This window comes from Dermacentor andersoni, chromosome 10 (genome assembly GCF_023375885.2).
Source record: "Dermacentor andersoni chromosome 10, qqDerAnde1_hic_scaffold, whole genome shotgun sequence".
NCBI lineage: Eukaryota > Metazoa > Arthropoda > Arachnida > Ixodida > Ixodidae > Dermacentor > Dermacentor andersoni.
Genome location: NC_092823.1, coordinates 18,291,983 through 18,319,760, shown reverse-complemented (window position 1 = coordinate 18,319,760; position 27,778 = coordinate 18,291,983). Strand labels below are relative to the sequence as shown.

The 27,778-nt window shown below is 46.7% G+C and overlaps 1 protein-coding gene across 1 annotated transcript; it reads right to left on the bottom strand.

Annotated features, from left to right (window-relative positions):
* Positions 1-4,044: 4,044 nt before the first annotated feature.
* On the bottom strand, positions 4,045-12,533 carry LOC126519299 (uncharacterized). The gene is made up of 7 exons (XM_072284984.1): positions 11,784-12,533; positions 11,013-11,075; positions 6,823-7,604; positions 6,591-6,743; positions 6,319-6,492; positions 6,048-6,253; positions 4,045-5,989 (listed from the first exon to the last, which is right to left on the bottom strand). Exons 1-3 carry the CDS (start codon positions 12,203-12,205, stop codon positions 7,316-7,318), a joined length of 774 nt encoding a protein of 257 aa, XP_072141085.1. The 5' UTR covers positions 12,206-12,533; the 3' UTR covers positions 4,045-5,989; positions 6,048-6,253; positions 6,319-6,492; positions 6,591-6,743; positions 6,823-7,315.
* Positions 12,534-27,778: the final 15,245 nt, after the last annotated feature.

Genomic DNA, 27,778 nt, shown 5'->3' with positions numbered 1-27,778 from the left:
AGAGGTGAATCAGGGAATCAGGGAATGCTTCTTTTAAACCCTTCGAGCACTGGAAGTCGCGTCATGTTCGGCCAATGGGAGAGCCCGCTCAGATGACGCCACCTTCGGCCAATGGTAGGCACCCGTGCGGTGATGTCACACCCGGCGGCTCCCCGCGGTCTTGCCTTGCTGTGGTGCAATGCTCTCTTCAAAGGCGGAGAAGGGAGACGATTGGGCTCCATTGTCCGAGGGCTCACCTGCTCCCGGTGGTACGGCCCCGCTGTGGTGGCAAATGCCTTCTTCAAAGGCGAAGAAGGGGGACGCTTGGGCCTTCCCGGTACATCGCAGCCGTCTTGTTTCGGGACCCACTTTCCTTGCAACAATGCCGGGCTACCCCTTCGTTTTCTGGAAAACTCAAGCATTGAATAGCTACCGGCGGCGTACGAACTTGTTGGCACGTGAACTTGTTGGCTCGAGCGATCCTCTGGAATATGCTGCGATTCGATGTGGTCCGGGGGAACTCGAAGTAGGCGCAGGAAACAGCTCCATATCTAACAATCCTTGGAAGAAGTATTCAAGCTATTAAGCTGGGAAGGCTTAGGAATAAGGATCAACGGCGAATACCTCAGCAACCTTCGGTTTGCCGATAACATTGTTGTATTTGGCAACACTGCGGACGAGTTACAACAAATCATTCAGGACTTTAACAGGGAGAGTGTAGGAGTGAGGTTGAAGATTAATTTTCAGAAGACAAAGATAATCATCAATAAATAGCCTGGCAAGGGAACAAGAGTTCAGGATCGCCATTCGGCTTTACAGTCTGTGAAGGAGTATGTTTACCTAGGTCAACTACTCGCAGGGGACCATGATCATCAGACGGAAATTTACAGGATAGAAATGGGTTGGAGCGCATATGGCAGACATTGTCAGATCCTGTCAGATCGGGGACCTTAACAAGAAGAGCTAGTGTAAGAGTGCGGTTGAAGATTAATATGCAGAAGATAAAGATAATGATCAATAACCGGGCAAGGGAACAAGAGTTCAAGATCACAAGTCAGCCTCTAGATTCTGTGAAGGAGTACGTTTACCTAGGTCAATTAATCACAGGGAACCTTATCATGAGAAGGAAATTCATAGAATAATAAAAATGCGTTGGATCGCATACGGCAGACATTCCCGGCTCCTGACTGGATGCTTACCTTTATCATTGAAAAGGAACGTGTACAATCAGTGCATTTTACCAGTGCTGACATATGGGGCAGATACTTGTAGACTGACAAAGAAGCTTGAAAACAAGTTAAGGACCGTGCAAAGAGCGATTGAACGAAGATTGCTAGGCATAACGTTAAGAGACAGAAAGAGAGCGGTTTGGATCAGAGAGCAAACCAGTATAGCTGACATTCTAATTGACATTAAGAGAAAAATATGGAGCTGGCCAGGTCATGTAATGCGCCGGTTATGTAACTGTTGGACCATTAGGGTTACAGAATGGGTAGCAAGAGAAGGGAAACGCAGTCGAGGACGGCAGAAGGCAAGGTGGAGCGATGAAACTAGGAAATTCGCGGGCGCCGGTTGGAATCGGTTGGCGCAGGACAGGGGTAATTGGGAGATCGCAGGGAGAGGCCTTCGTCGTGTAGTGGACATAAAACAGGCTGATGATGGTGATGAACTTAGCGTGTGGCGAGTTGTGGGTTTTTGCCAGTTTTGGTATATCAGTTGTGAAAGACCTCTATCGGCCAATCTGTGTAACAGTGTGGAACAACTTGTTACGCCACATTAATCCATATCATTCATCGTCTTGGCTTAAACGTTCTGTCCCTTTTCTCAAAGTGTGTTTGCGTGCGTCTGCGTCGCCCCACCAGCAGGTTTATATGTTCGGATCGTTAGAACAAAGCTAGAATATGCCTCTGCCATTTGGGACCCTGGCTAGCATACCCTTGTCAACACACTTGAAAGAAATCACTTTCGAGTCACTCCTTTCAATCTTTCCGATTACTCACGTTACGCCAGGGTCGTGTCGATGACGACCAGTTTAAAGCTGTCGAATTTTTTTAAAGCATCGTAAGCAGCGCTAGCTTGTCAAGCATCGTAGGCAGTCCTGCCTCTGTCTCATTCATAAAATTTATCACTATAACCAGAGTCCTTCCATTTTTTTTTTTCTGGTCACGAAACTGCCGCCTCAGTTTCATATAGAGCCAGCGCCCGCCACTAGAGGCGCAACCGTGCATGAGAGGGCATGCGAACGCCGCAACTGCTTTGGTTGTGGGTGGGGCAGCCTCGGTATTCTAGCTTTCTCAACCATCGCTTTAGTTTCACGTAACTATTTTTAACATTGAATATTATTAAATTACTGCCTGAGCGCGTCATCTGCCATGATATGAGCGCCCGGAACAAAAAAAAGCTGCTCATAACGTGGAGCTTGCGGCGGTCTCAGACCCCCCCCCAAAAAAAGAGAAAATCTGGAATTTTAAGAGCCGGAATTTACTAGACTGCGTTGCCTTATTCCAACACAATTTTTATTTGCACAAATGTGGTCAGGCGGTATCCCCTCTATGCTACCTCTGCAATGAACCAGAAACTATAGAACATTTTTTATTATCATGTCGGCGGCTTTCTACGCATCGAAAACTATGTCTAGAAATTCCACTTCAAAATTTAGAATTACCTTTAAGCAGTACTGTTATACTCTCCCTTGGAGCAACAGTTTTGGGATATAGCCACAGGAACGTTTGCCTAGCCATTTATAATTTTCTATTTGGCACAAAAAGAATGCCTTGTTAATAGTTTTTAGTTTAAAGAATTGATTTATTTTTACTTCAATTTAGAAAATTCAAAATGTAAGAACACAAATTCACAGTTTAAATCTTACTATTATTATTCATAATTTACCTTACCTTTTTCTTGCTTTTTTTAACAATCCTATCAATGCAAGGTTCACTATCGTATTCATTAATACTTTATCTCATGTATTCACACTTTATCTCATGTATTCACACTTTATTTTGCATATTGGGTTATTTCTTCTCCTTTTTTTCCGTGTTATTTATTTATTAACCAATTTATTTTATTTTACTTATTGAATCATGTTACCACCCGATTCGTGGCCTATCCCCCACAGTGGGTTTGTGCCATTAACTGAGGCTTCATCATCATCACCGCGATACGATTATGAGGCACGCTGTAGTGGGGCACTCAGGATTAATTTTGACCACCTGGGATCTTTTAAAATGCACCTAAATTTAAATAAACGGGTGTTTTGCATTTCGCCCCCGTCGAAATGCGTCCGCTGTACACAGCCGGGCGGTCTTGGTCCAGATTTCTTCATCATCGCCGTTCGCCTCAACACTTCGGTGGGCTCCGCTTTTTAATATTTGCCTGAAATTAAACACCGCGCATTCGCAACAAAGCGCCAGTGGTCCCACTTATTACCAGATGCAAACATAAGGGCTGTTGCACCCCCGCTTGCCCGTAAGTAAGCGCCAACTCTCCGTTGCGCATAGCGCCAGATTGTTCGCCGAGCACAGCAGTTCACTTTCTTTTAAACTGTGGCAGAGGACTCCGACTGTGGGCAGTATCTTATGAGATCAAAAGAATGAAATTGTTATTGCAAAGGGCTGCTACCGTAGAATACTTAATGACAAAAAAAAAAAGGAATTGAGCTGCTCCGTGCGCTTAAGATTTCTCTGCAAAGCGATGCCATTTCTGAACGAGATTTAGGTAGGATTAATGCAAGACAAACTAAGCTACTAAATGTCTTCGGTGCGGCTTTTAGCAACGGATTAAGGCGAACGTGAAGTGTTAGGACCTGCACAGTTGAAACTAGCTGTATTGTAATTAGGCAATTGCCTTAGCAAGCAGTCGTTTAGAAGCGTCAGTAAGCCCAGCACTTACTCACGCTGCTCGTTGTTTCGACACAGAAACGACGAGACTAGGAATTTTGGTTCTTAATGCGCAACTATTTACAATATGTTAAAATGTTGCAATCACCGGTCCTGAAATTCTTATCATGGTCAAAAAATGAAAAAAAAAACTTTATAATTCGATTAAGAAAAGAAATAAAACGTGTTGGTGCAAAAACAACATACAAGCACGATCATTTATTTATGATGTAAAATAAGCGGAGAGAAATACAGACAGCACAGAGGCGTCCAGTCATGAATGGTCCATCATTCACAATTCAAGAAGTTTGTTAAAAGCATGACCTGATATAATAAGCATAAAAAAATAAGATCAAACGTGAGAGGTATGCATTGGGGGGCAGGAAACAAACATCAGCAAACGAATGGCAATAAATACAGAATGCATATCGATTGTTTCTATAAACAAGAAAGTGTAAAGCATAAGCATTTTATAACACACGGCTAAACAACTCTCAAACGAACACAAGTAGCCACATCACAAATACAGCAATGTTTTTTTTAAATGGCTTGTTAGAGATACCACCTTTCTACTTCTTCAGCTGTTACTTAAACATGCACACACAACTTGCTCAGGAAATAATAATGCAAATATAGCTAACAGTGTGCTAATAACCTTCTTATTTATAGCAGCATACAGACTTAAAAGTACATGCAATTGAAGAATTGTAGCCCATCAATAGCCAAGACTAAAGGACAATGGAAAATAAAACAATGCATATTATTGTTTTAACACTTGCATTAAAGGAATTCTAATGCTATACCTTTCATAGATGGTCGCGGTAAGGGCGCTATTGCTGTGAACTACTCTATCCTGGTATAACACAAATTGAGGTTGCAACAAAGTATAAAGCAAATGTGTTTTTATCAATGCCCTGCTCAGATCTCGCAACACCCTTGTTCTCTTTCATCATCAGCATTGCAATTTTTTGTAAGTGGTCGCCTTTACACGATAATCGTGATACCTACTGCGCCCCTTTAACTGGTACCCCTTCAACTGGTTGGTTTCCTACCACCCCTGCTGGACATGAAGCTCACCCCTTTGCTTGCATCTGCTTTTTTTTTCTCTCGTGAAAAAATGCAAGCGGGTCTTAAGAAAAAACTGAACTACTTCTGCAGTGGGGCTTACAAAGTGCGATTTGCAGCCGACAGCAGCTGTAGCAGTACGACTGTCCATCAAAACATTCTCCACAATATTAACGTACACATCAGAACAGGCAGTTTTGTCAACTGTGTACACTTCCAAATGATCTTCCACAATTTGGAGGAGAGCGACTAGGTGGCTGGAGGGCACTTGTAGACCACCTTTGGATTTTGCAAGAATCAGGCCAGTTGCCGCTTGTTCAAAACTTCTCATTGTTCCTACACAGCTCGAGCAGCTCAACGAAGAAAACTTTTTTGCGACATAGCCGGCAAGGCAATCCCTTATGCATTCTTTTGGGGACTGCTAATGGCAGAGAACTGAAGCCTCCTCCACAGTTTCTGCAGGTTCCAAGAGGACTTCATCCAGAAGAATAGCCAAAGAATCAGCCTGAAATACAAATACTATATTGTTGGTGTGGTCAACAGCCCGCACACAATGCAACAAATTTACTGGATGCCTTGTATTGTTATACAGCTTTACCATGACAACCACAACTAGGCTTTATCAAAAATCGGCATGGCTTTTCTAAATCAACAGCTGCAAAATCATCCATTCATGATGCTGCATGCAATGCACAGTGCCCTGCCATACATGCGATGCCCATACAACTTAATGTGGCCAGAAATGAAGGGACTTGCACATAATTCTATGCAGAAGAACTATGACGTACACTTAGTTAAGGAAATAAAAAGGCCTGCTTGATTTCATTATGTTTAGGAAATATTGCTCCAGATATATTGTTGTTCACATGACAGGCCCCAGTAGGCTTTTCTTTGTTGAATAAATCTTGCAGCTTGAGGAGCAGTTGTGGACCATCTCCAGCTACAGAGGATCGCTTGGGCGGCTGGACAAGATTCTTCACAGAAAGCATCCTATATAGAAATAGGAATTGCTGGACTGTCGGCTGTCCTCCATCACTGGCAACATGTCTGACAATGCCAAAAAATCTCTGAAACGAAAAATGCTGTTATTTACCTAGTTGCATGCGGGAAGATTCACTTGTTTACCTCTAATGGGTCCTGTCCAAACTTTCCCACCAGTGCATAGCGAAAACCTGCTTTAAGAAGGTTCTCAACAAGAGATATAGTACTGAGCAGGGTTACTCTTAGAGCCTCCCATGTCGGCTTGCTCAAAAAGCAAATCTGCCTCTGCTTCGGCAGACTTTTTATGTAGTGCAGCAGCTGTCAAGCCATGCAACGCTCTCTTTCAGTGTCTGTAAAGTAATAAAGTATTTAGCAAGAAACCAGATATGTGCGAGGCCAAAAGCATAATTCTTACAGCAACATGTTCAGCTTCATTGTACTGCACATGCTCAGGCCTTTGAGAGTTCAAGCAGTCAAATAATTTGTTCATCCTCCTGGTGAATTCATATGTTGCTGCAGATGCATGGAGCTTTTTGCATGCTTCCTGCTCACTGTAGAATTTCATCACTGTAGCTGTGGATTCACTGAACTGGAAATAAGAAACTTTTCTTGTCACAGCTCTTTGTGGGTAACATACAAAAGCAATTTTTGTATGTCCTATTAGCACCTGAACATAAGGTACCTTACCTGAACAGCAAGTTTGACGCTCATTTTCTGGAAAGCATTTGGGTATATATGTGCCTTTGTGAGCTTTGGCACAGCACGCAGTCTAGATTGCTGCTCTTCATATTCTAGGAGTTCTGCATAATGATGATGATATACTTCCTGACCTTGCGGCAGCTGTAGGAAAAAGGAAACATTACTTCTGATAAAACCATACGAGCGCGTATCTAACAAGAACAAAAATTCTTTCACTTACCAAAACCTTCCCAACTTTCAGCAGGTTGTTCCAAATACACTTAAATATGTGCAGTGGATTAATGACAATATAAATCATCCTAGAGGGGTCACATGGGCGCTGAAATGACACCCGTTTGTCTCTGATGTCGCCATGAATGCCTGCAAAGAAATGTGAGACTAATAAAATTAAGTCGTCCTAGCTGGCCTGCAGCACAAGTCCTATGTTATTAAATACATATCTAGGGACCTCAAGGCTGACCGATTAGTTGTCGAATTATCACATGTCACTGCATCAACAACCGCTCCAGAATTCGACAAGTGTACAATACATTGCAGTAGAAGCTTTGCATGTACTGATCCAGGGGTGGCGCTCGATGCACAGAAAGTTCCCACAGTTTGTGACCATCCATGCAAAAAGGGTCGAAACAGGAAGACCAACACGTGATCACTATTTTTTTCATGGTCTCCTGGCCTGGTGTGCTCACCAGTCAACTTTTCCAAGGACTTTCATGTCAGACTCTCTGACGTGCAGGCTTTTGCTGACACTCATTTCGTCGAACATGAGCACACCTGAGAAAAAAAATTGTCATTTGAATCATTTCAGAAAGGCACAAGCACAACATGCAGTTTAAGAGATGCGCTTTCCAACCTCGTCCTTCTCTTTCAGGGGAAGTCAGCAGCTTTTCCTTCAGTATAGTAAATATGTGTGCATCAAACCCAAAATCAGCTTTCAAGTTCTTCATGTAGCTGTACAGTGTGCGTGGGTTCGGCAGGGGCAGAAAGTTATTTTCTTTAAGATATATGTATACAGATATGTGTGTTCATTGGAATATGAACCTGGCAACGTTTAACGCTAGAACATTATCTAGTGAGGCGAGTCTAGCAGTGCTATTGGAGGAATTAGAGGGCAGTAAATGGGATATAATACCGTAGGGCTCAGTGAAGTTAGGAGGCCAAAAGAAGCATATAAAGTGCTAAAAAGTGGGCACGTCCTGTGCTACCGGGGCTTAGCGGAGAGACGAGAACTAGGAGTCGGATTCCTGATTAATAAGAACATAGCTGGTAACATACAGGAATTCTATAGCATTAACGAGAGGGTGGCAGGTCTTGTGGTAAAACTTAAGAGGTACAAAATGAAGGTTGTACAGGTCTACGCCCCTACATCCAGTCATGATGACCAGGAAGTCGAAAGCTTCTATGAAGACGTGGAATCGGCGATGGGTAAAGTAAAAAAAAAATGCAGTATACTCATGGGCGACTTCAATGCCAAGGTAGGCAAGAAGCAGGCTGGAGACAAGGCAGTGGGGGAATATGGCATAGGCACTAGGAATAGCAGGGGAGAGTTATTAGTAGAGTTTGCGGAACAGAATAATATGCGGATAATGAATACCTTCTTCCGCAAGCGAGATAGCCGAAAGTGGACGTGGAGGAGCCCGAACGACGAGACTAGAAATGAAATAGACTTCATACTCTGCACTAACCCTGGCATCATACAAGATGTGGACGTGCTCAGCAAGGTGCGCTGCAGTGACCATAGGATGGTAAGAACTCGAATTAGCCTAGACCTGAGGAGGGAACGGAAGAAACTGGTACATAAGAAGCCGATCAATGAGTTAGCGGTAAGAAGGAAAATAGAGGAATTCCAGATCAAGCTACAGAACAGGTATTCGGCTTTGACTCAGGAAGAGGACCTTAGTGTTGAAGCAATGAACGACAATCTTGTGGGCATCATTAAGGAGTGTGCTATAGAAGTCGGTGGTAACTCCGTTAGACAGGATACCAGTAAACTATCGCAGGAGACGAAAGATCTGATCAAGAAACGCCAATGTATGAAAGCCTCTAACCCTACAGCTACAATAGAACTGGCAGAACTTTCGAAGTTAATCAACAAGCGTAAGACAGCTGACATAAGGAAGTATAATATGGATAGAATTGAACATGCTCTCAAGAACGGAGAAAGCCTAAAAGCAGTGAAGAAGAAACTAGGAATTGGCAAGAATCAAATGTATGCGTTAAGCGACAAAGCAGGCAATATCATTACTAATATGGATGAGATAGTTCAAGTGGCTGAGGAGTTCTATAGAGATTTATACAGTACCAGTGGCACCCACGACGATAATGAAAGAGAGAATAGTCTATAGGAACTTGAAATCCCACAGGTAACACCGGAAGCTGTAAAGAAAGCTTTGGGAGCTATGCAAAGGGGGAAGGCAGCTGGGGAGGATCAGGTAACAGCAGATGGTGGGCAGATAGTTCTAGAGAAACTGGCTACCCTGTATACGAAATGCCTCATGACTTCGAGCGTACCGGAATCTTGGAAAAACGCTAACATAATCCTAATCCATAAGAAAGGGGACGCCAAAGACGTGAAAAATTATAGGCCGATCAGTTTACTGTCCGTTGCCTACAAAGTATTTACTAAGGTAATTGCAAATAGAATCAGGAACACCTTAGACTTTCTTTCTTTCTTTCTTTATTGATACTGTCAGCCCTTACATAGGGTCATTACAGGAGTGGAGAAAAAAAATAATAAAACAAGCAATGTCAACACATTTGATTCATACAACGTACAAAAATGAAATTACATTACATATACATTGCAATAGGGCAAGCAGCAAAAAAACAGTCAATGTACCTTGAGGCATGTACAATAAGAACATACACAGATAATAACAAAATCAAAAAATAAGATGATTCAGAAAGTCAGATCATTAACGGACCGCGCCATCAGAATAAATGATGGCATGCAAATTACTCAGAAAACTATTTAAAGAGGTAGACTGAACTACGAAATCGGGAAGCATGTTCCACTCTTTTATCGTTCTGGGAAAAAAGCTATATTTAAATGTGTCATTATGGTTTACCGGAGGGGGAATATACATGCTGTGGCGATGTCTAGAAGATTCGTTATTAGAAATTTCAATATAGTTCGTCCTATTTATTTTTATTTCATTATGAATAATTAGGAACAGGAACTTCAGCCTATCATACTTATCATCATACTTATCATACCTATCATACGTCAACCAAAGGACCAGGCAGGATTCCGTAAAGGCTACTCAACAATAGACCATATTCACACTATCAATCAGGTGATAGAAAAATGTGCGGAATATAACCAACCTTTATATATAGCTTTCATTGATTACGAGAAAGCGTTTGATTCAGTCGAAACCTCAGCAGTCATGGAGGCATTGCGGAATCAGGGTGTAGACGAGCCGTATGTAAAAATACTGAAAGACATCTACAGCGGCTCCACAGCCACCTTAGTCCTCCATAAAGAAAGCAACAAAATCTCAATAAAGAAAGGCGTCAGGCAGGGATATACGATATCTCCGATGCTATTCACAGCGTGTTTACAGGAGGTATTCAGAGACCTGGATTGGGAAGAATTGGGGATAAGAGTTAATGGAGAATACCTTAGTAACTTGCGATTCGCTGATGATATTGCCTTGCTTAGTATCTCAGGGGACCAACTGCAATGCATGCTCACTGACCTAGAGAGGCAAAGCCGAAGGGTGGGTCTAAAAATTAATCTGCAGAAAACTAAAGTAATGTTTAACAGTCTCGGAAGGGAACAGCAGTTTTCAATAGGTAGTGAGGCACTGGAAGTGGTAAGGGAATACATCTACTTAGGACAGGTAGTGACTGCGGATCCGGATCATGAGACTGAAATAATCAGAAGAATAAGAATGGGCTAGGGTGCGTTTGGCAGGCATTCTCAGATCATGAACAGCAGGTTGCCATTATCCCTCAAGAGAAAAGTGTATGATAGCTGTGTCTTACCAGTACTCACCTACGGGGCAGAAACCTGGAGGCTTACGAAAAGGGTTCTAATCAAATTGAGGACGACGCAACGAGCTATGGAAAGAAGAATGATAGGTGTAACGTTAAGGGATAAGAAAAGAGCAGATTGGGTGAGGGAACAAACGCGAGTTAATGATATCTTAGTTGAAATCAAGAAAAAGAAATGGACATGGGCAGGACACGTAATGAGGAGGGAAGATAACCAATGGTCATTAAGAGTTACGGAATGGATTCCAAGGGAAGGAAAGCGTAGCAGAGGGCGGCAGAAAGTTAGGTGGGCGGATGAAATTAAGAAGTTTGCAGGGACAACATGGCCACAATTAGCACATGACCGGGGTAGTTGGAGAAGTATAGGAGAGGCCTTTGCCCTGCAGTGGGCATAACCAGGCCGATGATGATGATGTGTATACAGACGTGGACTTAATCTTCAAGAGAAGGCAGTCATACAGCCAGTCTTTCTTATACCTGGCGAGGAAAGGGTACCCATTTCATTCACATGCTCAAGCATGCTACCAGAGCCATTGCTGATGCTACCAAGCATAAACACACTGCTGTGAACCAAGGCTATCATATGCCAAGAGGTGATGTGAACATGCATAATGCTCTGTGCATATCATGCAAACCATGTCAATGTGCAGGCAAATATTCTGTAAAAGAGAGCAGACCACTATAAATAACAAAGAGCTGTGGTGCATTGTCAATATGGAACACCGAATAATCAAGCAAATATGTGTGCATGCATTCCCAAGTTTTAACTAAAATGTGTAGTAGTCCCCAGTGCATAATAAAAATCATTCAGCATCTGTTAATAAACATGCTCCAGAGAATAACATTAAGGTGCTGAGAGAGATGGAAACAGCAAGATCACAAGCCGATCCCAGCAGTCAAGAATACAACATTTACCATAGAAAAATATTGTTGCTACATGGTTCGATACTGTGGAATCAATGCAGAATGGGTGGAATCAAGCACAAAAATTAGTGTCATTTCTGATTGGTCTTGTGCATAGATGTGCATTTGAAGACGACCAACATTCGTTCAAAACACATCAAATACGTAGCTTCCACTGTCCTATGATAGACATGGACATTCCCCTATGTACCTAAAATTAGCACACGAAGACTCCATCGCCTTTACGTATACTATATATGTGATGCAGTGCTTCGAACTTACCGCACAGCTCGAGCAGACTTTGCGCTCGCCTTCATCACACACTGATCAATAATCAATTTGTCGCGATCTGAAAGGCTTTGAAGGTTTTGCTGTTGCCGTTTGTACTTGGCAGACTGCAACCGGAATTTGGCAAGTTTTCCTTGGCATTGTTGAAGCTGCTGTTTCGCGGCTCGAAGCTGGCGCCTCAACGTCTGCATTTCAGCACAGCTGGCACAGCCAATCACGCGGTCTGTTTGAGAAGCCGAGTCCGTGTGGTGGTTTTCCACCGGGTCACTGAGCGCCAAATCTGTAAAAAAAAAAAAAAAAAAAAAGAAAAAACCACACAAAAAAAAAACCGAGGTTATGTAGTTTGACATTTTGCAGGCTCTGCCGATGCCCTTCAAATTGACGGCAAGAAGCCAGCAATTTATGGGTGCAATCATAAAGCAAGAAAGCAAGCCACACCTGATGGCGCGGACGTAAACAGGACTAACATACCGTGATTCCCTGATGCAGCATCGGTCCAGTCTGAACACGGCGTCGACGATGATCGGCGCTCTTCAACCGTACCCGACAACTCACGAGGTCGTTTGCGTGAGGGTCTATCTGTCGATGAGCGGGACCGAGGTTTGGGCTTAGTCAGGTACGCTGGAAGGCCTTCAAAAATCCTTGGAACGGCGTTAGTCTTCAGCGTCGGCTTCTCACGCTCCAGGGACACGTCGTCGCCGTTGATGTTGAAATTGTACGCAGTGACGATGTCCGAGGCGTCAAAGTGTTGGTAACACTGAACTTAGTGTCACACATTACTTCCCCCCTCTTTTTTGCCTTCTGGATTGGATTGGCGCGGCTCGCTACGTGCTTGCGCGCGCTTTCCCGAGAGCAGATTGGTGTGCGCCTGGTTTCTGCACTAGGCTGTTATGCGATCGCTTTTTCGAGCACAGATTGATGTGAGCCTGGTTTCTGCACTAGGCTTTTGTACGATCGCTTGTCGCTGCTTTCCTTTCCTCTGGATTGATTCGGCGCGGCTTGGTGCAGGCGCACAGACTCGGTGTGCGCCTGCTGTTTGCACTGGGCTTTCAAAAGGCGAAGTGAGCGTCGCTTACTGCGGAAGTGCTGCGCCGCGGGCGTACCGTGTATGGAAGCGCGCAGCAATGCCGGGAAACATTCATGCAAATGCAAAGGGTCAGAAAAGTGCGCTTTATTTTCCATTACTTTGTCACATGGGTAGCGCCGTGCGATCGCTTCTAATAAACGCAGAAACGAGTCCTTGCAGTGCATGTGCCCATTAATCGACGCCCACCACAGCCATATGAGGTGCGACTCGAGAAGCTGTGCTGTTACCCTGTAGCCGGCGGAGACGAGGTGGCGCTTCACCTTCTGCCAGTAACTTTCGATTTTTTGGGTGTGAGCGCCCGTGATCGGGTCTACAAAGTTCATGCTGTGGTTAACAGTCTCCCATTGCAAATTCAGCCTTGCTCCGTTAGCCCCCACTAAGTTCGGTAAGCAGTTGTATGCGGCCCATTCATCACTGTGGATGGTGGTCCCCGGTTCAACGTTGGCTGCAATAATGGGGCCTAGCGTCGCCGCGTCTCGTCGGTCGACCTTGAATAGTCGGAGCTCCCCGGTGGTCACGCAGATCATGCCGAATACCCATGGTCCACGATCTGCAATGCCGCCGTAATTTTGGCGGCTCGGCGGAACGTTGTCGCCCGTCATCAGGCGGCCTCGATTGTATTTTCGCTTGCCGCGAAGGAGGCATTCATCAATTTGCACAATCCTCCCGGGGCCACCGAGTGGGGGTCGCGCCAGCAGCTCGTCCCGCACGACCTCACGAGCGTAGTTCCTCCAGTCGGCGATGACATGGTCCGACAGATTAAGCAAGTCGCCGGTCATCTCCTTCAAGAGCCACGTGCCTATGTTTTTGCTCACGCAGTACGTGAGCCAAATCACTTGCCGCCTGGAGACGTGGACGTTCGGGCGGCCGAGGCGGTCCGTGTTGGCGAAGTAACTTCCCTCACCTCTCTGCCCGTGCAGTGCAGCGGTACCATGTAACTGCGACAGCTGCTTTCGGCACCTGTTGCACCGGAAGGCAGCCCGGCGTCCATTCTGAGTCTTCCTATACAATGTGACGACTTCGCCTTCGCAGGTTGGTTGGTCCGGGTTGAACCCCAGGTCCTTGCAGGTGCCCCAGTACTCCGACGACGCCACTCGACCTGGTCTGGCGTTGGGGCGCGGTGGGCGGACAGCGCTTGAAGCCGGAGCAAGCCGAAGCGATCGTACGAACTCTTCCTCCGCAGCTGCATCGCTGATAATTCGGCAGATGGTGACAATATTGGGGTCAATTCTCGTGGCGGCCATGACAACGAGTGCAGCGAGAGACGCGGCTCGTCTTTTGTAGCCCCGGGATCCGTTACAGCAGAACCCTCTGTTAAGGACGGCTCACCCAGGAACGTTGAGGTAGCGTGGACCTGGCGGTCTGGAGTTTCACGAACATGCAGGGGCCCAGGCACAGATGCGAGACGACATATTTTCAAGCTTCATCGATCACGCAGAGCGACACGCAGTCTAGCTTGCTCAAACGCTGAAGCTCGTTGGCGGGGGCGTGTTTTATATAGCCTGGAACGCCCTCGCTCAAGAGAAGGAGAGAGGGCGAACGCTCTCCACACTTGCAGCCCCAGCTCGGGACACAGGAGAAAGCTCAACGGATTTTTTAACCGCGCTTGGGCCAGCAAAGGCAAAGGCACTGACATGCACACACGCGCACACACACACACACGCGCGCGCGCATCGCCGTGTACCCTGCCGAGGAGGAGGAGAAGGAACTAAAGCACACACGAAGCTTAACGTTCGCTCTGGCTGAGAGGAAAGAGTACTGGCGAGCCTATGTAGACATCGGGACGTCGCGAGCGCGTGGGGAAGGAGACGAGAATGCGCGCACAAAGGCTAACGGCTCTTCGCCGTTGCGGATTTTGAACGATTGTTGGCAGCTCTGCGAATTTAAAACGCATGGGCTTTCGTCGTGGTTTTAGCAGCGCGACGCAAATTGTGCACTACACAGGCCATTCGTAACACCTGTGGTGCGCGCATGGCTTCAGCACAAGGGCAGCGTAACGAACTTTCGTGGAAAGCTCTGAGCCGACAAGGGGCTCTCCAAATCCCCATGCACGCGTTCTGCAAGACAGGCGCAGTTTATTTAGTTGCTTTCAGTTCCACTTTAGCTGTTTTTATAGGAGCAACATTTCGACCTATATTCCAGTATCTCGCGGCCCTCCATTATGGCGTCCCTCGCAGGTCACGTAATGCCTTGTCAATTATCATACGAGATCCGATATGAAACCCGAATGAATATACATTATAACGTATGAGAATTATTAGAAATAACAATTTTTAACTTCCAAGACATGGAAAACTTCTGTTCCGATGTCCGCGACATCAGCCGCTCCTTGGAGCCGTTCTTTTTCTGCTCCAACATATTCTTGGACCTCCTGGATGTTCATATATATATATATATATATATATATATATATATATATATATATATATATATATATATATATATATATATATATATATACAATATCATAAGAACACAGGAAACGTGATTCTCAAATTTGACTAGCTGAAAGCAACTAAATAAACTGCGCCTGTCTTGCAGAACGCGTGCATGGGGATTTGGAGAGCCCCTTGTCGGCTCAGAGCTTTCCACGAAAGTTCGTTACGCTGCCCTTGTGCTGAAGCCATGCGCGCACCACAGGTGTTACGAATGGCCTGTGTAGTGCACAATTTGCGTCGCGCTGCTAAAACCACGACGAAAGCCCATGCGTTTTAAATTCGCAGAGCTGCCAACAATCGTTCAAAATCCGCAACGGCGAAGAGCCGTTAGCCTTTGTGCGCGCATTCTCGTCTCCTTCCCCACGCGCTCGCGACGTCCCGATGTCTACATAGGCTCGCCAGTACTCTTTCCTCTCAGCCAGCGCGAACGTTAAGCTTCGTGTGTGCTTTAGTTCCTTCTCCTCCTCCTCGGCAGGGTACACGGCGATGCGCGCGCGCGTGTGTGTGTGTGTGCGCGTGTGTGCATGTCAGTGCCTTTGCCTGTGCTGGCCCAAGCGCGGTTAAAAAATCCGTTGAGCTTTCTCCTGTGTCCCGAGCTGGGGCTGCAAGTGTGGAGAGCGTTCGCCCTCTCTCCTTCTCTTGAGCGAGGGCGTTCCAGGCTATATAAAACACGCCCCCGCCAACGAGCTTCAGCGTTTGAGCAAGCTAGACTGCGTGTCGCTCTGCGTGATCGAGGAAGCTTGAAAATATGTCGTCTCGCATCTGTGGCTGGGCCCCTGCATGTTCGTGAAACTCCAGACCGCCAGGTCCACGCTACCTCAACGTTCCTGGGTGAGCCGTCCTTAACAGAGGGTTCTGCTGTAACGGATCCCGGGGCTACAAAAGACGAGCCGCGTCTCTCGCTGCACTCGTTGTCATGGCCGCCACGAGAATTGACCCCAATATTGTCACCATCTGCCGAATTATCAGCGATGCAGCTGCGGAGGAAGAGTTCGTACGATCGCTTCGGCTTGCTCCGGCTTCAAGCGCTGTCCGCCCACCGCGCCCCAACGCCAGACCAGGTCGAGTGGCGTCGTCGGAGTACTGGGGCACCTGCAAGGACCTGGGGTTCAACCCGGACCAACCAACCTGCGAAGGCGAAGTCGTCACATTGTATAGGAAGACTCAGAATGGACGCCGGGCTGCCTTCCGGTGCAACAGGTGCCGAAAGCAGCTGTCGCAGTTACATGGTACCGCTGCACTGCACGGGCAGAGAGGTGAGGGAAGTTACTTCGCCAACACGGACCGCCTCGGCCGCCCGAACGTCCACGTCTCCAGGCGGCAAGTGATTTGGCTCACGTACTGCGTGAGCAAAAACATAGGCACGTGGCTCTTGAAGGAGATGACCGGCGACTTGCTTAATCTGTCGGACCATGTCATCGCCGACTGGAGGAACTACGCTCGTGAGGTCGTGCGGGACGAGCTACTGGCGCGACCCCCACTCGGTGGCCCCGGGAGGATTGTGCAAATTGATGAATGCCTCCTTCGCGGCAAGCGAAAATACAATCGAGGCCGCCTGATGACGGGCGACAACGTTCCGCCGAGCCGCCAAAATTACGGCGGCATTGCAGATCGTGGACCATGGGTATTCGGCATGATCTGCGTGACCACCGGGGAGCTCCGACTATTCAAGGTCGACCGACGAGACGCGGCGACGCTAGGCCCCATTATTGCAGCCAACGTTGAACCGGGGACCACCATCCACAGTGATGAATGGGCCGCATACAACTGCTTCCCGAACTTAGTGGGGGCTAACGGAGCAAGACTGAATTTGCAATGGGAGACTGTTAACCACAGCATGAACTTTGTAGACCCGATCACGGGCGCTCACACCCAAAAAATCGAAAGTTACTGGCAGAAGGTGAAGCGCCACCTCGTCTCCGCCGGCTACAGCGTAACAGCACAGCTTCTCGAGTCGCACCTCATATGGCTGTGGTGGGCGTCGATTAATGGGCACATGCACTGCAAGGACTCGTTTCTGCGTTTATTAGAAGCGATCGCACGGCGCTACCCAGTGTGACAAAGTAATGGAAAATAAAGCGCACTTTTCTGACCCTTTGCTTTTGCATGAATGTTTCCCGGCATTGCTGCGCGCTTCCATGCACGGTACGCCCGCGGCGCAGCACTTCCGCAGTAAGCGACGCTCACTTCGCCTTTTGAAAGCCCAGTGCAAACAGCAGGCGCACACCGAGTCTGTGCGCCTGCACCAAGCCGCGCCGAATCAATCCAGAGGAAAGGAAAGCAGCGACAAGCGATCGTACAAAAGCCTAGTGCAGAAACCAGGCTCACATCAATCTGCGCTCGAAAAAGCGATCGCATGACAGCCTAGTGCAGAAACCAGGCGCACACCAATCTGCTCTCGGGAAAGCGCGCGCAAGCACGTAGCGAGCCGCGCCAATCCAATCCAGAAGGCAAGAAAAAGGGGGGAAGTAATGTGTGACACTAAGTTCAGTGTTACCAAAGTGTTTCGCGCACACACGCGTATACTTCGATTCGAAATTAAAACCGCCACTTTCCTGCCGCGGTATGGCCCGCTTCCATTTCTCGCGCTGCTCCTTGTTATTAGGTAAACAGAACAACGACACCTTTTCGGTCGTGCCCTTGTAGCCGGAACGGCACCCCGGCACGCAACACGTGTTCGGCATCGTTGTCCCACCCCGCCACTTCAACCAAACAGCCCAACACTCGAAAAATAGCACAGCACATGCACAGAACGCACCCGATCTGTCAGCTCGCCTCGCACTGCGCGCGCGTTTCGGTACGCGAACGATGCCCTCTGTGGCACAGTGGCGCCGCGTCGCGGCACCTTTGGGCAGCATATGAACCTCTCCCATAGCGTGACGGTGGAGTTTCGTGACCAGAAAAACATGGAAGGACTCTACTATAACTCTGCTGTGAAACAAAGCATGTTCTCTTCCCCTACTCAGTGGCGTAGCTCGGTCGTTTGGCACCCGGGGCCCATAGGTCTTCTGTCACTCCCCCCCCCCCCCCCCCCCCCCCGGGTGTAGCCGGCCGAAAGAGGGGTGTCTTCAGACGTATATCCGCTTGCCTCGACAGAGCTAAAGAGAGAAAATATTTATTTTCAGGAAATTGGGGCCATTTATGGGTGACTTGTACCGAAAGTTTAAAGTGTGTAGGTTAATTATGTGCTTTGAATGTAATTATTCAATACTCGTCCTCGCAGAATTTTTATGTGTTGAGAAATACACGTAGTTGCATTTGTGCGGTATTCTTAGTGAGCCATATGCGAGGCGCGTTGCTTATATTTCGTTGAACTAGGAAGCATGTTGTGAGTGACGAATGATAAATGGTCGATCTGTATAGGTTACTTATAGCCTTTGCAGATAATTAATCAAGCATTCTGGATGTGTCACGCTCCGGTTATCCACGACGTTTCCCAGAATCATTAAACAATGCAGAAAAGACATCAACTTCCAATTCAACGAAAGTGGGGGAATGCTAAGTGGGCTCTGTGGCCAAAATGCTGCGTTTATACGGTTTCAATAGAAGCGTTACAAATAATTGTTGGACCCTCGTTTTCGTGGTTTTTCTCGACGCGTGATAACGAGGAGCGTACTTTGTTTCTCCGGTGTCCTCGACGAACTTATACAAGCCGCCTCATTGGTATTCGAATAGACCAAGGAAAAATTGCTGGCTAACGCGTGCAAAATACAAATTGTGCGGATTAGTTATGACTTTTGTAATAAATTACTCATGCAAGTGCTCCTTAATTTTATGAGTATGCTTTGCTAGAAGCGCAACACTGTGCAAGCTGCCCTGGCTTAACTACTGATGCCAACAAGGCCAAATTAAGCGAAGGTAAAGGTAACGCTATCGTAAATTTGTGCGTGAAGTCAAACGCATGTGTATCAGATATTGCCTGTCTAAAAAATTCCTTTAGCAAGTGCTCGAAAGTGTCATGCTGCATTCTTTAGCTACGTACGTTTCCCTATGTCCCGAAAGAACTGTGCGTGAGAAAAACAGTTGTACATTGCAGAAATGCGGGGCAGGGTAACTGCAATGTGACCAGAGATTTATCGTTCATGACTTAACCAGGAGCCCTACAAATAATTATTTAACCCTCGTTTTCTCGATTTCCCCATGCGGGATAGCAGGTACGCCTGGTGTCCTCGGTGAAATAAAGAAGATAGTTTCTTTATGTTTGGTGACTATAAGGGCCAGGTATAAGGGGTGGTGTGTGCGCAGAGGGTGTGCGCAACAGACTGGGTCGAGTGCGGCCTTGGTGATAAATTATGCAAGTGCCTTCGAGCATTACGAAGGGGTCTTACAGGAGAGGTGCAGAATTCAGCCCGCTGCTCCGGCAGATCTATAAATCTTTTTTGTTTCGGATTTTTGTTTTTCACATTATGGAGCGTTACGCACCAAAGCCACGACCTGATTATAAGGTACACCGTAGTAGGGGATTCCGGAAAATTGGACCACGTGGGGTTCTTTAACGTGCACCTAAATCTAAGTACACGGCTGTTTTCGTATTTCGCCCCCATCGAAATGCGGCCGCTGTGGTCGGGATACAACTGCAAGTGACAGAAGTCAAATTTAGCCAGAATTTGTGGAAGGCTATGGCAAATCCGTATCTGTAGTTGCATGGTTGTGGACAAAATAGTCTTTGTGAAAAAACAAATTTATCAAGTGTTAAAAAGTGTCGTGTGATCGTTATCGCCTATTCCGAATTTGCCGACGGAACTGTAGGTTACACCAAGTTTGCATTTCGCAGAAAGGGGGGCCATGCTAAGCGCAACCTGTGAAAATATTGTCACGTTCCTGGCCCAATGAGAAGCGTAACAAACAATTACTGAACCTGCGTTTTTCTTTCTATTTTCATGTGACAGTATGACTTTCGTAATTGGTTTCTCCGCTCTGATAAATGTATAATCTACGAACAACGACATTTTTATGCCGAGGCCCTGGGAGAACTGTGAACGCAACAAGGATCGAATTTCGCGAAGACCGGAGTGGGGGGGGGGGGGGAGGGGGAGGGACGAAAGGGACACTATGGTCAATATTGAGGTGAAGTAAATTGTGTGTATATGAATTACTGCTTTTGTAACAAATTCCTTAACAAGTGCAGGAAAGCATTACATGCGGGCAAGACTTCAGAAGGGGCAGTCATATACTGGCAACGTTTTCAATTATGCGATTTAAATACAGGCAACTGGAAACTCTCATTTCAACTGCTCGAAAAAAACAGCTTCGCTGGAAATCGGTTTGCGATTGTGTAAAGTCGCACAAGCCTGCTAAAATTTTTGCTCGGACTAGTTAGTACAGGCGCGGTATATAACTATACAGAAAGAAATATTCCTGCTGAAAACAGATACGCCCGAGTTTAAAGGGAAGCTGAAACACTTTTCGAAAAAAAGGAGTTCTCTGCGGCATTCTACAGTTTTGAGTCCCCTGAACACGAATATCTGGTTCAAAAAGGGCGGAAACAAACGCAAGCGGCTGTTTTTTCAAGAAAACGCGCACCAGCGCCTCAGGGCATCGCGCGAACGCCGCTGTTGCCCGTGATTGGTCGGGGCCGCTGTGACGTCGTTGGCGGTAGTCGCCGGTCGGCGCCGCCGCATGTCTCCGTTTCAGAGCGTAGCACCATTCCTTTCTCTCTGGTAGCACGCGGTTCTGCTGTTCTGGCTTCATAGCTGAGTTGCAAGATGGAACGTTCTCGCTGTCTCCGACAGCTTGTATTGTCCCCGTACATGTTTGAACCCCACAGCCGATACGGAAAACGATGGCGGCAACAGAGTCAACGACGATATTGAGTGTGCCAACAGCGAGAGCGATGTGTGCACCTTCTCGCGCGCTGGAAATCTTAGCTGGTACGCATGTTTTTTTTTTTTTTTCATGTAGCTGCACGTTGCAATGACGGGAGAAAAAATGCGCTAAAGTGTCACTGGGAACATGCTGCTGGAAGAACGCCGAAGCACTAACTTCTCATTAGATTTACACGGGTGCAATTCCGCGATGTCAAGCACCTTGCCGCTGCTTGTCTAAAGTCCCGTGGTTTTTTCAGCGTTGATACACGATCGCGAACATAAGTGCCGTGTTTCAAAGCGCGCACATGCAGTGCTGTGAGGTACAGTCATGGAAGTTGCTTATCATACACATCCAGAGATGACCAGAGGTATTATATGTGCAATATTCATACTATGGTTCGACGACTTTGCGAGTGTGGCTCGATCAAGAATCGGTATGCGTGCTCCATGCTAGTGTTGACATAAAGATATTAGGCAGTTTTAGCACCGCCGTGTGGTAAACACGATAACTGAACCGTACGTCGAATGTCACTAGGCAAGCCTACACTCCATTTGATACCTCAGGTGCATCGCTGTGAAAGCTACGCTCGAAGTCCGGTCACCAAAATTTATTACTGCGCGCGTTTCCGTCTATGCTTCGCAGCCTGCCACCGGCGTTTGCTCGCGCGAGCATGCACGTGAAGCTGCCGCGACGGGCTGCAATTAAAAAATACCGAAAAGAAATTTTTTTTGAAAGAACGTGTTAGCAGCCGTATAAGTACACGGATGGTTTCTATGGGTAAATTCTTCTTTTTTTTTCATTCCGAACTGAGCTTATATATGGAAAGCTTTCTGAAAAATCGGGTCAAGAAACATCGAACTTTTTCTAAGTGCGAACGCAGCCACTGCAAGAAGTATCTCAAGCCTCCACAGCGTTGCACCTGATGTATGAAACGGAGTATAGCAACGCTAGCAACAACGCGTTTTCGCATTTGTCGTAAGGCTATCCGGTTACGCTAAAACTGTGTTACCAGACGTTAATGGCTGCAAATGTTCGTATTTCTCCAGTGCATCAATGTGGGCCTAATCACGCTTTCATTAAACTAGGTGCACCTGCATGTGCTGCGTATTGATGGAAGATGAAGAGAACTGCTTGTGCTGCCAGGAGGTGCAAGAGATTAGGAAAAAACAGAAGCGCACGCAGTGCGTAACAAGTTCAAGACAATTCAGGACTGTGTGCCTCAGCAGGGCAGTACTGGAAGTGGCACTTGCCCAGAAAGGAGTCGAACCGGCTGGACAAGGCAAGAAGTTTACACACAGGTGTGAAAATGATATGGCCAATGGAAAAAGAGTGATGCAAAAGCATTTTTTTTTTACAGGCAGTTTAGGTATGCAGCATACCGCCAGTTTGTCTGGCTAGTATGGAAAAAGTTGGGAAAGAAGAACCGTCGAATTCTGCCAAGCTGTGTACTTGAAGTTGTTCGGGCTTCAGTCGCGCCGATTTAATTGGAATACCGATTGCCCGCATCGTTGTCAAGCTCCGATGATAGTCACTGTCGCGGAAATGGTCCGAGCACAGCACAGTTGATTTCGTCGGCACGAACTTATCTCTCCTCACCGCACGTACCCACTGCGCTGCAAGCTTTTCCTTCGGGAATTTGTGAAACACCACATCGTCTCGCCCGCCTGTGTTCGCGCAGCCGAATGCTGCACAGAACGAGGGCATGTTGGGCGCCCTTGGCTGTAGGCACTCACGCAGCACAGAAGGAAAGAACAGTTTACGAAAATCGCAAAACAAACGTGAGCGGCGGCGGCGGCGGCAGATCTCTCGTAGCGTCGTTCAGTAAAGCGCAGGACGGAAAGAGGCATGCCAGCACATGTCAGCACGCCGGTCCGCAGCTCGGTTGGCTCGGTCTCCGCCCATGACGTCACTCTCGCCGGTTCTCTACTCTGCCAACGTCCTCACCCGGCGCTCCGGGAAGCGATGGGGGCGTGTCCGCGCGGGTGATTTAGAAAGCGATTATCGCCCGTTATATTAACAAAACGAAAAAAAAAATTTCAGAACCGTAAATTATTAGGTCTGTTCTTCCCAATCCCAGCAATTCATAGAAATTGAAAACCGTTTCAGCTTCCCTTTAATTATGGCATTCGATATTCGACACATGTACTATTCGTATTCGATTCGTATTCGAAAAGACTGATACTCGCCCACTTGTGCGAGCGCCCAGTACTCATTTAGAGGCCATACACCGCTGTAAACAATATCGTTGTATTTCCGAAAGCCGCGAACACATACTAAGCAAGACACCTCCCTCGATGGTTATACTTTGCCTCCTGATATCTTGAACCTATAGTTTATTAAAAATACCTGGTAATAATATTTTCTATTATGCGATACGCGTAGTTTGTTTTTGGTGTATGTGCAGCTCTTTATCAAATCTTTCATGCCCCAGTGTATCTGAATGTGTCCTTGACGGCTGAATCTTTACAACGAAACAGCGTGTCGACATACGTAGCGTCTGCATACTGCCACTGTGTTACGTTTGTCTGTGCTTGTTTTCTTGGCCCCAGACATCTTTGCAAGCTACATTCCCGTAGCTTTTACTGCGAAGCTGTCTATGGCTAGGATCGGGGCAGAAATGTGCCTGAGATGTTGACAAAAACAAATCATCATGAGGGCCAGTACTGTTGATAGTGCAGAAAGGGTCCACGTTCAATGACACATACCCCTGTGGGCGTGGGGACCTGTAACGCACCCTTGAACTACCCTTGTCACACGTGGGACCGAAAGAGGTCCGAGGCACAAGGGTAACAATAGATGCTTTCGAAAAAAAAAATGTTTTGTGCAACTTTTTCAAAAAGGATTGCTAAATTCTCGGCGCCAACCGCGAAAACGAGATTGTGCCACTGCTCGCTTGTTCGTCGTCGTCTTCCACAGCTGGCTTCGTTGTTGCTCATCATTCCAGCGTGTAATTTCACTTCTGTTGTCGTAATGGGGAGGCCGCGTTTACGGGGGTATGGGCCATTCATTGTCTTACTTGACGGACACATTTATCACCTGAGGCGACACGCGAATGTGTGTGCGTACCTATATCGCAACGATGAGCACACATTCGGACAATAGATATGTTCGTACCTTTGTTCAATACTCTGGGTCACCTCTGTTACGTGCGCTAAACGGCTTCGCTGGTCATCCATCTTAACATAGTGGAAGCGTGTGTGTGACAACTTTGTTAATTATCCTGCAATTGATGGCCTGGGTCTAGGCCGCGCCGGGGGTGGCCTCCCGGGCTTGCTTCGCGCTTGCAGGCCCGAAGTTGGTCCCGAAGATCTGAGCTACTCAGTGCGGCTCTCCACCACGCCTCTAGTTCATCCGGGGGGGGCTGCAGTTCTCTTCTGAACTATAGCACAATCATAGAGTATATGCTCTAGGGTGGCTCCTCTATCATCAGATAATTTACGTTTGGCATCAAGGTTCCGGAAACTTGCGGTTAAGATGTACCTGGTTCCTGTAAGTCCTGGTTTGAAGGCGCCTCCGGTCAACCGCCTGAGTCCTGTCCAATTTTGGGCTAGGAGGTGGATATATACACCTCGACTTTCTATACAATTGAGTTATGCCACTGAATGAGAAGAGTCTATCCCTACCCTTTCGTTCCATCTCCTCCTCTGTCAGATCCCCTCCCCTTATCGGGCGCGCTTAATGAGTCCTTGCGCAACACGATGGGCAAACTCGTTAAGGTTGGGGGTGGTGGTGAATTCGCTCGCTGTATGAGCTGGGAACCAGGTAATTTTCTTGTTCAATCCTCGGACGATATGAGTTTGGCTTTACTGTATAGAATTCTTGCAGCTTCAGCTGATATCCGTCTTCTGGCGTAATTTCGTATAGCCGATTGAGAATCGCTAATTATGTATCTATATCTGGGAGAAGCGATAGGCAGAGCGATGGCACCCTCCTCCGCAACTTAAGATGCCCTGATTTGGATTGAGCACGTGTGTATGCTTTTTTGCTTCGTGTTAATTGCTACTGCTGTAAACGCTTGTTCATTTATCGCAACAAAAAAAAAATTTGAATACACCGCGGCGTCCACGAATAGCGCTCCCTCGTCATTGCTAATACTGTTTGAGTAGAGCTTTAGCTCTGCTCCATCTCCAGCCCTGATGTAATTCCGGGTGCATAGTTGTTGGGTAAATTAGGGATTTCATGTCTGCTTCTAATCTCTCTGCTCAACGCAACCTCGGGTTCTTTCTAGTTGTGGTAATCACTTCGTAATTTATCGAGTATACTTCTGCCAGTCCGGGTGCCGGCAAGGCTCTGAATATTTTGCGTTGTACCATTCCCTTACTTATACAAATAAGAGCATTCATTCATTCATTCATTCATTCATTCATTCATTCATTCATTCATTCATTCATTCATTCATATACGCGAGACAAAGCAGTACTAGCAGGACCTCCTCCGCACTACAATGTCATACGCACGTAGAACGTCAACTATTCGAAATGGAGGCAGCAGACATCGCAGCGGAAATATTTGCCGCCACCTGTATTGCCAACAACTCTTATCTTGGAAATCGTTTTCTTGGAAGAATTGGTTCACAACTGAAAAGGTAAACTAACGCGAAGGAAAGAACGACGAGACTAGTACACCGGCCTGTGTCCTCGTCTCGTCGTTGTTTCTTTGGCGCTACTGTTTTCCTTCTCCCTGATCTAGGCTTAGCTAAGCCCGCGGCCTGAAAACCAATTCCCGAGGCGCTAGTCGCATCGCGATGCCTAGCACTTCGTCCTTAAGGGCCGCCGCACCATCGTACGGAGCTTCGACCGAGAAGTGACGCAGGATGTTGGTGAAGAAGAACACCACCATGACGGCAAGGGACTCTGCGGGACAGCAGCGTTTTCCTGCGTCAGTTTAAAATTAATTTTTAGCCTTATTTTGTAAACGGAGACAGAATGGAGCAGCACCGAGGTAGCTGAAGAGCGATCTCTAAACCATGATTAATAACGCCACAATAAAACGCAAAATCTTCGAAAACGCATTATGGGATATCTCTTAATCATTATCGAATTTTGGCTCATTTGTCTGATATATTCAGGTTGTATGTGCTTTGTTTCAGTAAAGTGTAGCCTCTTCCTTTCTGGTTCTTGCGGAGTGAGCTGGAAATCTGCTCACTATGATGAAGCCTCATTTGATAATAATTATTAATTTGTTTATTTACTTATTGTTTTTTATAATCAAATATATAGTTTCCTAATAGTGTTTATTCCGTCACCTCTGTTTCGAGAGCACACCAAGGCATGTACTTTCTGACTACACGTGAGCACCACAATCAGCTTCACTTGAATGGGCGATTTCCTGATACCACCACTGCCCTCGAATATTTTAGCGACGCATATATAGCGATAATCGGTAACTACAGTGCTTCGAGTCAAAGGTCAAGTGGGAGAAACTTCCTGTCATAGATTACTTGGTTCTTATTGTGTTAGGTGAACGAATTCTTAACCGTAGTTTTCCTTGCTTCCTCAACAGTTTCATCTAGTTGCTTTAATATGGCTGGATAAGATGAAATTCCATACATCTGTTACGAAGGTGCGTAACCAATAAGTTCGTGAGGTGTTATATTGTATTCTTCGACGACATCCGATAGCCGCTTAGTCCAATACTTCTATGGTTCATCGTTGCTCTTGCATTTAGGCCTAGTGACTACGGTTTGAGTTGTCCGTTCGTTCATACCGTTTCATTGTGGATGAAGAGATAACGTTAAGAGTTGATGTATTCGGTTGCGCTTTAGCAACTGCTTACATTTTCCTGCTGTGAACCTTGTTCCACGATCTCACAGAAACTTCCGTGGTTTTCCGGCAGCAAAAAAAAAAAAAGAATGTCTTTTTAAGCGTGAAATGTAGGAGTCACTGTTTTCATGTTTGTGAGCGAATGCTCATACATAGAGAGTGGCGTGGTAAGTGGATGAATCTTTTTGATGTACCCTACCAGAAAATCCTTCAGTGGTGTCCATTGCAAGGACATCAAAAGGTTCTTTAGCTGGAGGCAGTGACTCAAGTGATCCGTACTTCTTTGCTTTGGTCTTATTGCATTTTTGGCATGTGTCACAATGTCGAATGCGGTTGGCGACATCGGTTATTATACCTGGCCAATAGTATTATGAAGACGGGAGCGACAATGTCTTTTTCACGCCGACATGCCCAAAATGTAGGCGAGCGTTGCTAAGAATGGTTGGGACACTTGCGGTTGGGCCGCAAGTGTCCGGCGCATCTGGAGTATTGGCCTTTGCAGTCCCCTTCCGTACCCTGCTCGGCCCTTTGATTGAGGCGGTATCGACCTGTACTTTCGTGCACTGCTGTGGGCAAGCGCCAGATCACTGTGACCGTTGACCACCTGACGCACTATGCGGAAAATGCCACCATGTCAGCCGGCGCATATACTGCCCATGACGTTGCGCCATTTTTTCTTGCAACGTTTCATTCTTCGCCACGGTGCGCCTCGAAAACTGTTGATCAATAGAGACCATGCCTTTCTTTAGAAAGTTACGCTCCTCATCCGATGATGTACGGTTTGTTCGACGTATACCGCGAGGACATGGCACGCGCAGACTAATGTTCTCGCAGGGCGCTTCAACCGCGCTCTCTCTGACGCGCAGTCTTGATGTATATATCGTCTCTGACCAA

What these genes read in the sequence shown, in the direction of transcription:
- LOC126519299 (XM_072284984.1), bottom strand. Translation starts at nt 12,205, where the DNA reads ATGATTGCACCCATAAATTGCTGGCTTCTTGCCGTCAATTTGAAGGGC. An exon ending in AAGTCTGCTCGAGCTGTGCG is followed by an intron (nt 11,076 to 11,783) that starts GTAAGTTCGAAG and finishes TTTCCTCGCCAG; the next exon opens with GTATAAGAAAGACTGGCTGT. An exon ending in AAGTCCACGTCTGTATACAC is followed by an intron (nt 7,605 to 11,012) that starts ATCATCATCATC and finishes ATCTGTATACAT; the next exon opens with ATATCTTAAAGAAAATAACT.